At 39.8% G+C, this 15084-nt stretch overlaps 2 protein-coding genes across 3 annotated transcripts in view; one reads left to right on the forward strand and one right to left on the reverse strand.

Annotated features, from left to right (window-relative positions):
• The window catches only part of pik3r4 (phosphoinositide-3-kinase, regulatory subunit 4), a 105744-nt gene extending 90660 nt beyond the window's left edge, over nucleotides 1-15084 (reverse strand). The window contains exons 1-3 of the mRNA XM_043719254.2: nucleotides 14173-15084; nucleotides 4679-4812; nucleotides 2889-3471 (exon numbers count right to left, since the gene is read on the reverse strand). Of these exons, the coding sequence (XP_043575189.1) occupies nucleotides 2889-3471; nucleotides 4679-4812; nucleotides 14173-14902 (1447 nt within the window). The 5' untranslated portion in view covers nucleotides 14903-15084. The remainder of the gene's footprint in view (nucleotides 1-2888; nucleotides 3472-4678; nucleotides 4813-14172) is intronic.
• The window catches only part of LOC122564419 (uncharacterized), an 88764-nt gene continuing 87948 nt past the window's right edge, over nucleotides 14269-15084 (forward strand). Inside the window, exon 1 of one of the 2 annotated variants that reach the window (XM_087978577.1) lies at nucleotides 14269-14386. The gene's annotated coding sequence lies outside the window, so the exon portion shown is untranslated. The remainder of the gene's footprint in view (nucleotides 14387-15084) is intronic. The other variant, XM_087978578.1, reaches the window with a different exon arrangement.

Genomic DNA, 15084 nt, shown 5'->3' on the forward strand with positions numbered 1-15084 from the left:
GGGCTTGTGGATTTCTTTTGGTTTATTAAAGTAGACAGAGTCTTAGTTAACAGACATTAAGCACAGAGAGGGTATGAACTGAGGCATTTTCAAGTTGGCAGTGTGACTAGTGAAATATCACAAGAATCAATGCCCAGATCTCAACAATTTACAAGCTACATTAATGACTTTGACAAACAGAGTAATGCACCTGAATTTGCTGATCAAACAAACTAGATGGGAATGAATCTGTAAGAAGCAGAAAATAAATATAGACCAGTATCATGAGTGGACAATAAGGTAGCAGATGGAATACAAATGTGGGGAAAGCACAAGCTTTGTCTGCAAGAATCATGACGCGGATATTTTTTAAAAAGGCATGAAACTTGAAATGCAGAGGGACCTTTACTCATACAAAGGAACACAATTAGAGTCTTGGTGCTTATATAGCCTCAAATTAAGAGGCAAATTAAAGATGGGAACAGCAATCCCATTTTACTCAATAAAAAGCATCATAGATAACATTGTACCTTCAAGACGATAATTTTGTTCTCCTTAATAAACCTGAAGAGATTACTAGCATCTCTGACCAGATGATTGGTGAAACTCCTTGTCCACAAAACTCAGTGTAATTGAGATGTGTGATGCATAGGCAATTAACTGCAAACTTTTAGATCACCAAAGCATTGTCTCATGACACATTTACCTCTAATGCTTCTCAGAATCAGGCTCTTTAAATTTGGAAGAAAGACAATTGAACTGCAACAGTAACTCTACATCTCTCCACAGATGCTGATTAATCTGAGTATTTCCAGCATTTTCCAAGTTTTCAGTTGATTTACAGCATCACAATATTTTGCAATACAGCTTTTTTAAAATACAATTATTTAGACTATTTGCGCATAATACACAAAGATTACTGTCATGTGCTTCTGACTCCAAAAACAATACTGGCTTTTTTTTTTGCTTTTTTGTTGTTTAATCATGGGAGTCACAATACTCAATATTTGATGCAAATGTTTTCTTGAACTAATTCTGAATTAGGGGAAAAAGGTTGCCTGCTTGTATAAAAATTGAAAACAGATTAAGTGTTGCCAAAGCTTTTCAACTCACCCTCGGAATGCTCAATTTCAATCAATCACAACAATTCAAACTACAGAAGAAAAAGGTGCCAAATGGTTGGCAAGCTGTTATCATGGAGGAAACAACCAGGATTTATAGACTCCCCAGCTTCCAGAAAGTTCAAAAAAGACAAGCCTTGAAGAAACTATGTTTTAAGAGAACTCAACCCTGCGTATAGAAACAACACTTCCGGGTGAACACAACTCAATGTTATGAGCTTGACTGTTTATCTTAGTTGATTCTTAGTGTAGTTACTGCACGTTTGGGATTATTCAGCAACTCCAGCTGGATTGTAGAATTACACCTGAGATTTTATTCTTGCATTTTGCAAGCACAAGTTGATTGAATACAGTTGTACTCTGCTTGTCAGGAAGAACCAAAACGATCATGCCATCACCACTGCACTACACCAGCAATGAAATTCAACGATCGTATTGCTCAATTTTGTGACAGCCAAACAGGTTTTTGGACTGACTGCAGCATCTTGTTAGTGGATTCTATCTTGGTCCAAAGCTCACTAACACTTTTTTTGATTTGTGATTAAATGCCCATCAACTTCCTATTTGGTGTATATTGCCAACACATAGATGCTAGATTCCCTACTTTTGAAACCACAGCTGCAAGGATGTATTTCCATGTGGACCCCAATACATGCCATACCACACTCAAATTCACGTTTAAGATAGAAAACTCTAACATTGATATTCTGCTTCCATACAGTTGTGCAATACATGTTTCAATTTCATTACTGGTGTAACGCCAGATACACAGGCATATTTCAGCAACTGGCTGATCAGGGCAACAGCACATTTCTTCAATGCAAACAGAACTCAACCAGCTCATACTTACAAAACTGGGAGAAAGTGAGGTCTGCAGATGCTGGAGAATCAAGAGTCGAAAAGTGTGGCACTGGAAAAGCACAGCAAGTCAGGCAACATTCGAGGATCAGGAATATGGATGAAGGGCTTATACCTGAAATGTCAACTCTCCTGTTCATCGGATGCTGCCGGCCTGCTGCGCTTTCCCAGCGGCACACTTTTCGACTCACTTAAAAAACCCAAAGCAAAACATGTTTGGTTGTAAATGATTTCCTGATTAGACAACACTTGCTTAACAATTCTGAATGCGCAAATAACTATTTCAAACTGGTTGTTAGTTGGCTCATTTTCACTTGCCAGAAAGTGACATAGGTCCACATGCTGGGGCCTGCTCTTGCAAAGGAAATGAACGCGTTCACAATCCACATCCTTTTTCAATAACTTGGAGCATGGGAAGCTTATAGTTCTCTGGTGATTTCTCCATGACAACACATTGGTTAGCTTGGCCATTAGCTTCTTTTTCTCCTATTAACTTATTATATTCATTTGAAAATTTGTGTGGATGCCTTTGCCCTGATGGGTGCGGACACAAAAGCTTCAGCAACATGTTACTCCATTCAACAATATGAAATAGTTCCTTATAATTATTTTTATGTGTCACACTTATTTTCACAATATCAGTTACATTGGTTTATTTAGTGTTTCTCAAGTTTTGTTATGGTAGACAAGATGTTATAGATAGCCGTTTAAAATGAATCACTTCCATAATGTGAGGTCAACCAGGTGACTCCAGAATGCTGACATAAACATTGTTTCTGGTTTTCAAGGGGACTTCCTCCTTACTTTATTGAAGGCATTTTGAACACAAACAAGTGCTGCCATTTATATGAACTGATGTTAATGCATAGAGGACTTATATAAAGCTGTTGTACAAGGATACAGTCAAAATTTTTAGAGTACAATTCTTACCTGCATATGCCAATCTAACAAGAGTTGCTTCATCTTGAGCTAAGTGGGCAATACCTGGTAAAATGTATTCAGGGTAAATGTTGACATCATTACGTGGTACCTCTTTGACAAGAGCCAAAACTTTTGTCAGAGTTCTTACTGCTTCAGCTCGTACCCTAGGTATGAGGTCATTTGCAAAATGCAAGAGATAAGGTGTTATACGATCAAGCAGAATCTCACCACTTAGTCGGGGTGCCAAATGAAGGATCAGTTCCAAAGCAGCTAGTTTAGAATCACAGTACTTCAGTGTCTGCAAGCAAGAAGTGATAACTGATACCAAAATAACCAAACCATGATCTTTGGTTTCGCCATCATTTTTCTCAGTCTGGTCTTCGCCACAAATATTTTGCAGAATATTTTCTAGATCTTTCCGTATTACCAGGATACGTTCATCAGCAGACTGGAAAGTCTCTTTTGCAAACTGTGCCATGTATGGCTGCAGAAAAGTGTAAAAGAGTTCTGGGAAAGCTCTGCCTCTTTGCTGTTTAAGATATTCTTCTGCTGTTAAACGCAATTCTGGGTCACGTTGAATCATTTGACTGACCTGAAGTACAAGAAAAACAATGATCTGATCTTAAAAAAATCAGATAAAAAATCTAGGAATAATTAGTTATTGCTTAAACATAACACCCATCAATAAACTATAATTATAGAAATGTCAGGGATAATACAAAATAAAAATCAATAACTTAAAAATTGATAGCTATACAGTAGTCCATAAATATTTTATTAAATATTCAAAATGTAATGATAAAGTGTGTGACTGTTTAGCCTTACAATTGAAAATGATACTTTGATGCAATGGTGAAATGACTACCTGATCAGTTGTCCAAGTACTATAAATGACATCCTACATTGCCTGAGGAAAGGCACTCCCACTGTTGCACTAAGTTACAGAAACCTGAAGACCTGTAAATAATCTCAACTAACTTGATTTCAGGCACTGCAGTCAGTCTCAGTCCCTCGTACTAAGAACTGGGGAGGGGGGGGGAAATAAGTTAACAGGGCATGGTCCCTGGCTCTTGATCATTCTTAGAAAGACCACTGGTACAAAAGTGCTCTCCACAGTCAAATAGCCCATTAACATGCATTAACCATGCTTATTTAAGGAATGGTCATTTTGCAAGGAAGTCCGTCAGTGGAACTGTAAATCAACAACAGTCAAGACTTTTGGGACTGAAGTCATGAAATGGCAAAAAGTTGAAATCTTATACGAGAAATGGAAGTACAAACTTTTTTTAAGTGTAAAATAATTGAGGGTTTATATAATTAGATCATGTAAGCCTAACAGTAGTTGTTATAATAGTGAAATATAGTACTACAAGATAGGAGGAGGAGTTCAAATCCCAGTTTGGTTTGCTATAAAAGTAGATTTGATAAATCTAGTCATTTATCAGCAAGCACCAGAAAAATGACCAGAAGTCCTACTGATTCTAACAAGGGAAGAGAAACAACATTCGCTTTTACTCAGGCTGACTCTTAATACCATTTGAGGTGAAAAAAAAATCAAACCATTAAGTTGCCAGGGCAACTATAGATGAGTTATAAAATGTCAGCAACACCCACATCCTGAAAATTAGTAAGAAAAGTAATTCATGATGAGAAGTTAGAATGAAATAATCATCTTATCGTTTTAAACCCTCCTTAAAACTTCACTTGAAAAACATATTAAACAATAGCTTTAAAAGCATATTTACTTCAGCATTTCATTCTATTTTGGCAAAACTAAGCACTGAGCTTTGTGTGCTTACCAGACCTCTTATGTTCACATCTTCAATCTTATTCAACACCTGCTCATGGGAAAAATGTCCATTTCTATAAGCCAGCAGTTGGGATAAATCAAACATCGGCACCCCTTCTGTGAAAAGCTCTGCAATAACACACCCTATACGAGGCAAAAACAATTCTAGTTATTGGTGTGCACAACATATAAATATATACATACTTGTCTGAAGGCCATCAAAGACTGAACAATCAAAAATTTCTTTCTAATTATTAAACACAGTCACAATATCTAATTTTCTGACATGTGCATCCTCTACTTTTGATCTTTTATGCAAGTGAGTTACAAAGAAACTTATACTATCAACTGAAATATGCAACTGAATTATTCAGTCTGATGGAACATTTAATCACAGCAATTTCTCTTGCAAAGAAACCTTCTTAACAATTAAATGAGCTATAATAAAATCAACAGTTGTCTCTATACCACATGGCAAAAAATGTTTCTAACCACTATGTCAGCATAAACTAAAGTCTGCATTGAAAAGATACAAAATACATTAATGAATTCATGACTTATTTTCATAAACTGCAAAAACTAATATCAATAACCTCTGTCCTATGCTCTTCTGTAATTCTTTCCATTTATGCTGACACAAATTAGCAAAGTAGAGGTTCTGTTTTAGGTTCAGTAACTGGGTGAAAACTGCACTAGCTTGGAGAAGTGGGGCTTTTCCTCTCAAGTTTTTATACATTAGTCCCTTTAAAATTCACTTTGATCCACCACAATTTAAAACATTGCTTTAGCAATATGCTCTTCATAATTTTATACATCCAAACTGCATAGTAACACGATACCACTAGCATTAATTTCTCCGTTTTGCTGTAGCTTAAGAGAAAAACGAAGGAGTTGAGGTTCAGTTAGCTGAAAACCAGTTTGATGTAATGGTACAGGAAAAACCTGAACAGGTAAAGTGTCAGGAACAGGTGTTTAGTCCTGAAAAGCTAATGGACTTACAACAGAAAGATGAAACAATAAAAGATAAATATTACGATGCATACTCATGAAAGAAATCAGAATGTAATATTGAGGGTTATTATCTTAAGGACAGAATTCTAAGGTGAAAATAGAGACCACGGCACATTAGTGCAGAGGAGAAAAGGGAAGAAATGCACTAGATGCTGTTGCCGGTAGAATACAAAGTATTATGGTTAGCACATGAATTACCAGTAGGAGGTCATCTAGGTGTGAAGAATTCTCAGGTTAAAGTACAAAAACATTTTCATTGGCCTGGACTGCATAAGGATGTGGTTGAATTTTGCCATTTATGTCACACGTGCCACATGGTCGATAAGCAGCAGGAAGTAATAAAACCAGCACCTTTGCTGCCAATTCCTGCATTTGGAGAACCTTTCACACAGGTTATGATTGACTGTGCAGCCCCCCTCCCTAAAACTAAAAATGGGAACATATGTTTGCTAACCATAATGATATATCTACCAGATTTCTGAAGGCAATTCCATTATGGAGTGTTAAGGCAAAAAAAGGGTGGAGGAGGAGTTGGTAGCTTTCTTTTTTACTCAGTATGGGCTACCCAGACCAAGGGTCTGATTTCACTGCTAAACTATTTAAGAAAATCATGGATAATTTAGGCATACAACACTTGAAATCAAATGCATAACATCCAGAATCCTAAGGAGCCTTGGAAATGTGACATCAAACCCTGAAGACCATTGTTAAGAGCGTACTGTCAGGATAACCTGAATGATTGGGATAAAAGTATGCCATCCATATTGTTTGCCTTAGAGATGCCCCAGACAAATCTACTCAGTTTACTCCCTTGGAGTTAATATTTGGACATAAAACGAGGGGGCATTTGAAACTAATTAGGGAAAAATTGATAAGGCCAAAGTCAGAGATCTCACTCTTTGATTATGTATCTGAGGGGAGGGAGAGTTTAAACCAGGTAGGTGAATTAGCTAAACACCTCCTAAAAAGGACACAGCATAGAATGAAGCAGAAGGCAGATTAAAAACTTGAAAATTCAGGTGCTTTCCCATGGGGATGATGTATTAGTATTGTTACCAGTGGTAGGAGATCCCTTCAAAGCCAGATTTAGTGGTCCCTATCAAATTGAGAAAAAGTTGAGTCAGGTAAACTATCGCGTAAAGATGCCGAACAGAAAAAAAACTGTGTTGAGTACGTCATGTGAATATGCTGAAAGCTTACTATAGTAGAGACAGGGAACTGGAGAAACGGGTGTTACTTACTGTCCCACTCCCCGAGTGAGCAATCAAATCCAGATGGCATGGATTTTGATGTGCCACATTATATAACTCACTTTGAGGAAGTCCTTGAAGATTGGCATAGGATAGTGAGTTCTGTCTCAAGGATTGAGTTGAAAGGTTTGTTGCAGCAGTATGAGGACCTAAGCAGGAATAGAATGGGGAGGACTAATACTATTGCGCATGAGGTGAAAGTAGGGAATGCTGTTCCAAAAGAACAACCCCCCACAGGCTTAATCCTCTCAAAGTTGCACAGGTCCAGAAGGAGGTGGATGCGAAGTTCAACAAAGACATCGTCAATCCAAACCGTGTCAGAGTGATTGGGGTTCACTGGTCGTTTTAGTTCCCAAACCTGACAGGTCTCAATGATTTTGTATGGACTATCGAAAGGTCAATACTTTAACTCAATTGGACTCCTATCCAATACCAAGGTTGGAGGACTGTATAGAGAAAGGTGGACAAGCCACTTGTATTACAGAGTTAGACTTACTGTGTGGTTATTGGCAGGTACCTTTATCAGAGAAAACAAAAGATATTTTGGCATTTGTAACCCCAAATGGGCTATATCAATTCAAAATGATGCCACTTGGAATGAAGAATGCACCAGCCACATTTCAAAGAATCATGAACAGAATTGTGACTAGATTAAAAAACTGTACCATTTATCTTGACAATGAAGCGATCTTTAGCCATTTGTTGAAAGATCACATGGTACAGTTGACAGAGCTCTTTGAATGATTACGGTAATAAACTTAAAGAAAACAGAATTTACGAAGGCAGAGTGATGTTCTTGGGACATAACTTCAGACATGGAAGGATGACCCCCAAGGGACGCAAAGACAAAGCCATCGAGGAACTTCCATGACCATCCTTAAAGAAAGAGGTACTTTGATTTTTGGGACTGAAAATTCTATTGGAAATCTGTTTCAAACTTCCAGCAGTGTGGTGGCAACGCTGATGCATTTACTGAGGAAGAATGTGAAATTTTGGTGGACAGAACAATGTCAGAAAGCATTTGAGAATTTAAAAACCGTATTAACCACCGCACCAGTTTTAGCTACACCAAATGTTTTAAAACCCTTTAAAGTTGCAATCGATGCTACCAATATTAGGATTAGAGCTGTATTGACGCCGGCAGCTACTGATGGAATTGAACTGTCAATTGGCTACTTTTCAAACAAACTCAAAATCTTCTCAAAACTTGCTAAAACTCAATGTCCACCACAAAAATACTCCATCATCAAAGGAGGTATTGAGTTTGGTACTGACCTTACAACATGTCAACGTTCATGTGACAAACAATGTTGCGGAGACAATTATGTACATGGACCACAACCCTCTCACATTTTTAGCAAGATTTAAGACAAAAATACGAGACTGTCGTCTTTTAATTTTTTACTTTTAAACATACAATTCACAAATTGTACATGCTACATGTCATAAAAATGTGTAATCGCAGATGTAATTTAGAAGAAAAGATGTAGATAAGATTGGACTGTATCAATTTCAATGCTATATATGTGTGCAGAATTAATGTAAAACTTAGACTAAAGACATATGTATTTCAGAGTAATGGTACACAGAATTAGAGAAAGAAAAGTCATCTTTTCATTATGATGGTTTGTTTCTCAAGAGGGAAGGTGTTACGAAGGCGAAAGAGGGTATATGCTCACTTTAAGGTAGAAAGTGTTTTCTGAATCTTAAAATAAATTTAAAATATAGCTGTCAGACCAGAAAAGCTAAGAGAGATGGGCTGTTCCAAAATAGATACATGTAGCAAATGGCTGGTAAATGGATACCTGAAGTTTGGTTGTTGTTTTGACAATAATTCAAATTTATGAGGAGAAAGTGAGGTCTGCAGATGCTGGAGATCAGAGCTGAAAATGTGTTGCTGGAACAGCGCAACAGGTCAGGCAGCATCCAGGGAACAGGAGAATCGACGTTTCGGGCATAAGCCCTTCTTCAGGAAGGCTTATGCCCGAAACGTCGATTCTCCTGTTCCCTGGATGCTGCCTGACCTGCTGCGCTGTTCCAGCAACACATTTTCAGCAATAATTCAAATTTAACCAATTAATTTAAATTATGCCCAGGACACTAAAACCCAATTGAGCTTGAATTTATTATATTGACAATACCAGACCAATGAGGGGGAATGATGTTGGGGGGGTATAAAAAACATGGGCATTTTGAAAATAGGTCTTAGCAACCACAAGGAGCTGGGAAGCTAACTGCCCAAACATCTTGCTCTTGAAGAAATTTCAGAAGGCACTATCAATCAAAAGGTATCTTTTCCTGTAAAAGCAGTTTAAAAAAAAAGAAAGATGACCCAGACAGAAGGCAGAAGAGTCAGGAAGAGGAAGGAAGGCTGAAGGGAGAGGAGAAGACCATCTGTATGGACTTTGAGAAATTAAATTAATAAAATGTTTAATAATTATGTTGGAGTAGCTTTTTGTATAGCATTTGGGTCAGATAGTAATCAGTTAAGAAAAGGGGGTTTGGATTTGTTAATAGTTTTATTTAGTGTTCATTATTAGAGTTAGAAAGTTATTTTTCTTTAAATAGTGAAAATTAAGAGTTTCTTTCACTCACACATACTTTTAACATCACAAGGCGAGGCAAAACAAGGCAAGCTTTTCTGGGTGTTTGATTTTAATTACCAGAGGGGTGTGAATGTTGACCTTAAACATTTAGACTAAAATGTAATTTTGAATCATAGAACACATCTGCTGCACACTAGAAAATAGTATGGCAGGGAGGATAAGAACATTTGCCTTAACATCAGCAAATCTGTATAACAAGATACAGAGATAACATTCACGGCTGTTCCTTTGTGAAATTAATAAACAATGTTTAATTCTGACCTCGGAACGAAACTCGGTATCAATTAACTTCTCTTCAGAATTATTGTCCTTCGCTATTATCTGTCTAGTTCAGAACATGCAGTGCTTTCATTAACTTTTGTATTTGTGACAATAATGCCCTTGTACATCTGTGTATAAAAATAGTCTGTTTTTGATAGTATGACGGAGTAGCTGGCCAGGGCTCTTGAAAGAAGAGCAATTCCTACTCACCTGGGTTAATAGAATCCAGTTAGCTTGACTTATAGGTATCAGTGTTATGTTGTAACAGTGATGCTATTAATGAAGAGGATAATTAAAATTAAACTAAACTGTCTTTAAGTTTTTATTTTTAATTCCAGACTTCGAAAGAGTACGATCTCCGGGACGAACAGAGAGAGACACTTCAGGTCTGAGTCCACAACGGATTCCCTGGGCCGTCTCATACCTGTACTCTAACAGAGGTTTGACTTCCACGTCGTAACATTTTTATAACAAAAACTATCCAACAGAGGCAACATCCTGGCAAATTACTTTCATACTCTATTCCCCCTTGCAACAAAAGACAACATCCCACTCGTCTCCTTAATTATTTGCTTTGTCTGACTACAAACTTTTGACGTTTTCAATTTACCATGAAACATAAATAGAGAAACAACCACAAATCTAACAACTTTAACTGGAGTTGGAACTTGCCAAAACAACCTTCAATCTGGAATAGGTGATTTTGAGTTTGTTTTTTTAATCAAAAAGTTATTTTGACTTTAGCAGAAACTCCAAGTGAGTGGCTGAACCTGAAATGATCATTTATGTAGGGTACTTACTGAAAACTGAAGCAAAGAAATAACTTTGTAAATACTGTAGGATACAGAACCCCACAAGTAGCAAGATTTTTGACAATGTATACTATTAAACTAGCTTGTAAATATTTGAACTGAACACATTTCAACAATTCAGAAAAGTGCTTTTGCTTTGCTACAAGATTTTACACTCAAAAGGAATTTAAAAAAAATACAACAGTTCAAATATCTGCAGTGTAGACCAAACTAAGAGAAAAAGACTGAAGAACTAGAAACTACCAGACAAGAAGCACTACAATGGAAATTTTTAGATGTAACAACTAAATAATTAAATAATTGTGTTTTACAATATAGATTTGAACTGGAAATACACAATTACAGCATGAATTATAGGGTTCACCTTAGAGTCATAGATATGTACGGCATGGAAACAAACCCTTCGGTCCAACTCGTCCATGCCGACCAGATATTTCAACCCAATCTAGTCCCACCTGCCAGCACCCGGCCCATATCCCTCCAAACCCTTCCTATTCATATACCCATCCAGATGCCTCTTAAAAATGTTGCAATTGTACCAACCTCCACCATTTCCTCTGGCAGCTCATTCCATACATGTACCACCCTCTGCGTGAAAAGGTTGCCCCTTAGGTCTCTTTTATATCTTTCCCCTCTCACCCTAAACCTATGCCCTCTAGTTCTGGACTCCCCGACCCCAGGGAAAAGACTTTGCCTATTTATCCTATCCATGCCCCTCAATTTTGTAAACCTCTATAAGGTCACCCCTCAGCCTCCGACATTACTCAGATCTTCAAAATGATTACATTATCATTAATGTTGCATTACTACAGTTTTTATACCACAGTTTTTGTTCAAGATCCTAATGTTCTTGACGTAGGTACAACAAAATAACATAACACATCAAATTGTACTCTATTCAGTACTCGTTATCTAAGATGAATTAGGTTTAGGGTGAGAAGGGAAAGATATAAAAGGGGCCTAAGGGGCAACTTTTTCACACAGAGAGTGGTGGGTGCATGGAATTAGCTGCCAGAGGAAGTGATAGAGGCTAGTGCAATTGCAACAGTTAAAAGGCATCTGGATGGTTATATGAATAGGAAGGGTTTGAAGGGATACGGGCTGGATGCTGGCAGGTGGGACTAGATTGGGTTAGGATATCTGGTCGGCATGGACAAGTTGGACCGAAGGGTCTGTTTCCGTGCTGTACGTTTCTATGACTCTTTGAATTCTGGGAGCAATACTGTATTTAAAAGTATGTGCTACTGGATGTGTTATCAGGTAATATAGTTTTGGTAACCCTGTCCTATTTAAAAGAGTTGTATGAGACATGTTATTTGTACACTAGGAGTAAACATAAGAAAGTGATCATCTTGCTTGAATTACCAAGAGAATGCAGATCATGAAAGCTAGAGTTCTTAGGCAGTCCCTTGAGACAAAGTTAGAAATCACAACAGCAGGTTATAATCCAACGCGTTTATTTGGAAGCACTAGCTTTCGGAGCACTGCTCCTTCATCAGATGGTCGTGATTGATGAAGGAGCCACACTCCGAAAGCTAGTGTTTCTAAATAAACCTGTTGGACTATAACTTGATGTTGTGTGATTTTTTTTAACTTTGTCCACCCCACCTCAACACTGGCACCTCCAAACCTTGAGACAGAGGATGACTTATTTATACTCCAGGATATGAGTCCCGATTTGACTAAATAATCCAATGCTGGATCTGCCTACTAGGCCACAGGTGGGGCAAGTAGTGTTTGAAGAGAAAGATGGGTGAGATGCTCAGGTTTACATGCTCTTCTGCTGTTTGCACTTGGCCTCCACCTGGAGTTGTTAGAGATGCTTGAGGCAGTTGTCACCTTCACAAATGCTGCTACTCCAGGTTGAGCAGTCAAGGTCAAGAGATTCCCACGTGTCACTGGGGTGTTGCTTTTTTTAAAAAAAAAAAACAGGGACACTTTGTGGATGTCCTTGAAGCATCTTCTCATAAATCATGAAGAGGCTCAGAGTAGAGATTTCATTTCTGGAATTTTTTTTCTTTCAGGCTACCAATGCAGCCATTAACAGTAACCAGTGCCTTGATGCAGGAGATTTGATTTCAGTGAGGATTCTGATATTAGAGCACCTATCTTGTCACTGGATTTTAAAGGATTTTGCTGAGGCATTGCGGTAACACTTCCCTTGGGATGCAAGATGCTTGTCCATTATCCCTGTCTCCGATGCCTAGAGAAGGGCAAGTAGCACTATTGCCGTGTAAACCATGAGCTTGATGCCAGTTGAGGTCTTTGTCATCAAACATTCTATTCCTCGGATGACTAAAGACTGCACTGGCACAATGGAGGCAATGTTGAATTTTATCAAATGTCTTGACCTTGCTGAAAGGAGGCGGCCGAGTTGGTGAATAAATCCACATTGTCCAACAGTTCACGGTGGATCTTGATAGGGAAAAATGCTGTACATTAGGAGCTGGGTAGCAGAGGACGTTTCTTAATGGATGTTCAGTCACATCCTTCTGTGAATTCAATGACAATGGTTTGGAGCTTGTCCTGAGAGCATAAACATGCAATCATCATCAGAATAACAGAGACTGGAGTGGTCTTGGCTTTGGACTGGAGGTGACTCAAGTGGAACAGTTTTTCACTTGCGCTGTCAAGAGCTCCATTCCAAATAAAGGCTTCATTAATACAGGGTGGAGTGTTGCAGCAAGAAATATGGGGAAGAATATTGACAGAAATGATACAGCCTTGTTTCACCCCAATTTTTGTTTTAATTCATTCACAAAGTGTGGAAGTTACTGGCTAGGGCAGCATTTATTGCCCATCCCTAATTACTAAGAAGGCAGTTAAGGCTCAACCACATTGTTGTGCGTCTGGAATCACATGTAGGTCAGATCAGTCAAGGGTAGCAATTTCTTCCCAAAAGTGCATTAGTGAGCTAGATGAGTTTTTTCCCCCCAATGAATTCATGTCATCACTAAACTCAATTCCAGTTTTCTTTAAATGAATTCAAATTCCATCACCTACCTGGCAGGACTCAAACCTGGGTCCCAGAACCTTACCGGATCTCTGGATTAACAGTCCAACTTCCCAGCTTGAAAGAAGATGGAAAGTTACTAAACTCAACTTCTTTCCAATCATCATGGCCATTATTGGATTTTTAGCTCTAATCTGATTTTTATGTCACCACGTTCTATTTCTGACAAAAAGCTAAAGTTCAAAAGGTCCCATTTCCTTTTTTAAAAAATAATCCCTAAGCTTTTCGGTTGCAACTTCAAAAGCATTCTTACCTGCTTTATCCCCTTTTCAAATGCACAGCAAACTGCAAACGGGAAACAGCGTGATTTATTTGACAGCGAGAGTGTTGCCCGTGTGCCTGCTCAGGGAGCGTGGATTTGACCCTGGCACGTACGGAGTATGCCAGTATCACATAGTGAAGGGTCACCCCTCACTTTAGGAAACTCAGAGGATGCAGTTAGGAAAAGAAGCACAACTTCCCCCGCATTGTGCTCCTGAAGCAGCCCTCGCAAATACATTCATTGCCATTGATCACTCGCCACAGAAGCAACCCGGGCTTCGTTCAGTTACCTGCGGAGAAGATGTCCATGGCTGGTTTCAGTTCTCCCCTAGTCCTCTGGTTGTTGTGAGTCAGGTCCACCAGCGGAGTGGTCGAATCCCTGGCCGCCTCCAGCTCGGTGCTGAACATTGTCCCGTCCACGAAGCGCTCGGGGGCGATGTAGCAGGTCCTCCTCCTGGAAGTGTCGAAGAAGTAGTTGAAGTCGGCCGGGTTATCCTCGGGCAGGTAGGTGGGTTTGAAGCTGGCGAAGTCGGTCAGCAGCACCCAGTTCCAGCTGGAGACCATGACATTCTCGGTCTTGATGTCGCCGTGGCGGACGCCGGCCCGGTGGGCCTGCTCCAGCGCGGTGAGCAGCTGGAAGGCCACCCAGCGCTTCTCGGTGTGGCCCAGGAAAGGCCGGGTGCTGATGCGGTCGTAGAGGTTGTCGCGGACGTACTGTCGGAAGAGCAGCGCGGCCCGCTCGCTGAAGCTGGCCCGCTGGAAGGCCACGCAGTTGGCGGCGCCCAGCAGCCGCTGCCGCAGCTCCTCCAGCTCCTGCTTGTAGGCGGTGAGCGGCAGCGAGGGGTCCTGCACGGCGAACACCTTGACCACCGCCAGGCCCTCGCGGTGCTTGGCCCGCGCCACCTTGAAGAAGCGGGTGCTGCCCAGGCTCCTGTCATACTCGAACTCGTGGATGTCGGAGAAGTAGCTGTCGACCGAGAGGATCTGGGACGGGGCGATGCCGGCCAGCTGGTTACCCATGGCGACGGGCAGCAAGCGCGAGACCGGCCGCTTAACGGTTTTAACGGTCACCCGTTCCACTCCTCCGGCCGAGCACAAACAGCGTCAACAGCGCCGCCGGCTTCCTCCCATCTCCGTCTCACCACTCGCTTTTTATTATTTACTTCCTCAAAGTCACATTTCATAAACAGAAACACCAAGTA

Source organism: Chiloscyllium plagiosum, unplaced genomic scaffold, assembly GCF_037043375.1.
Source record: "Chiloscyllium plagiosum isolate Xiang-an unplaced genomic scaffold, Cpla_swu_hap1 HiC_scaffold_34, whole genome shotgun sequence".
NCBI lineage: Eukaryota > Metazoa > Chordata > Chondrichthyes > Orectolobiformes > Hemiscylliidae > Chiloscyllium > Chiloscyllium plagiosum.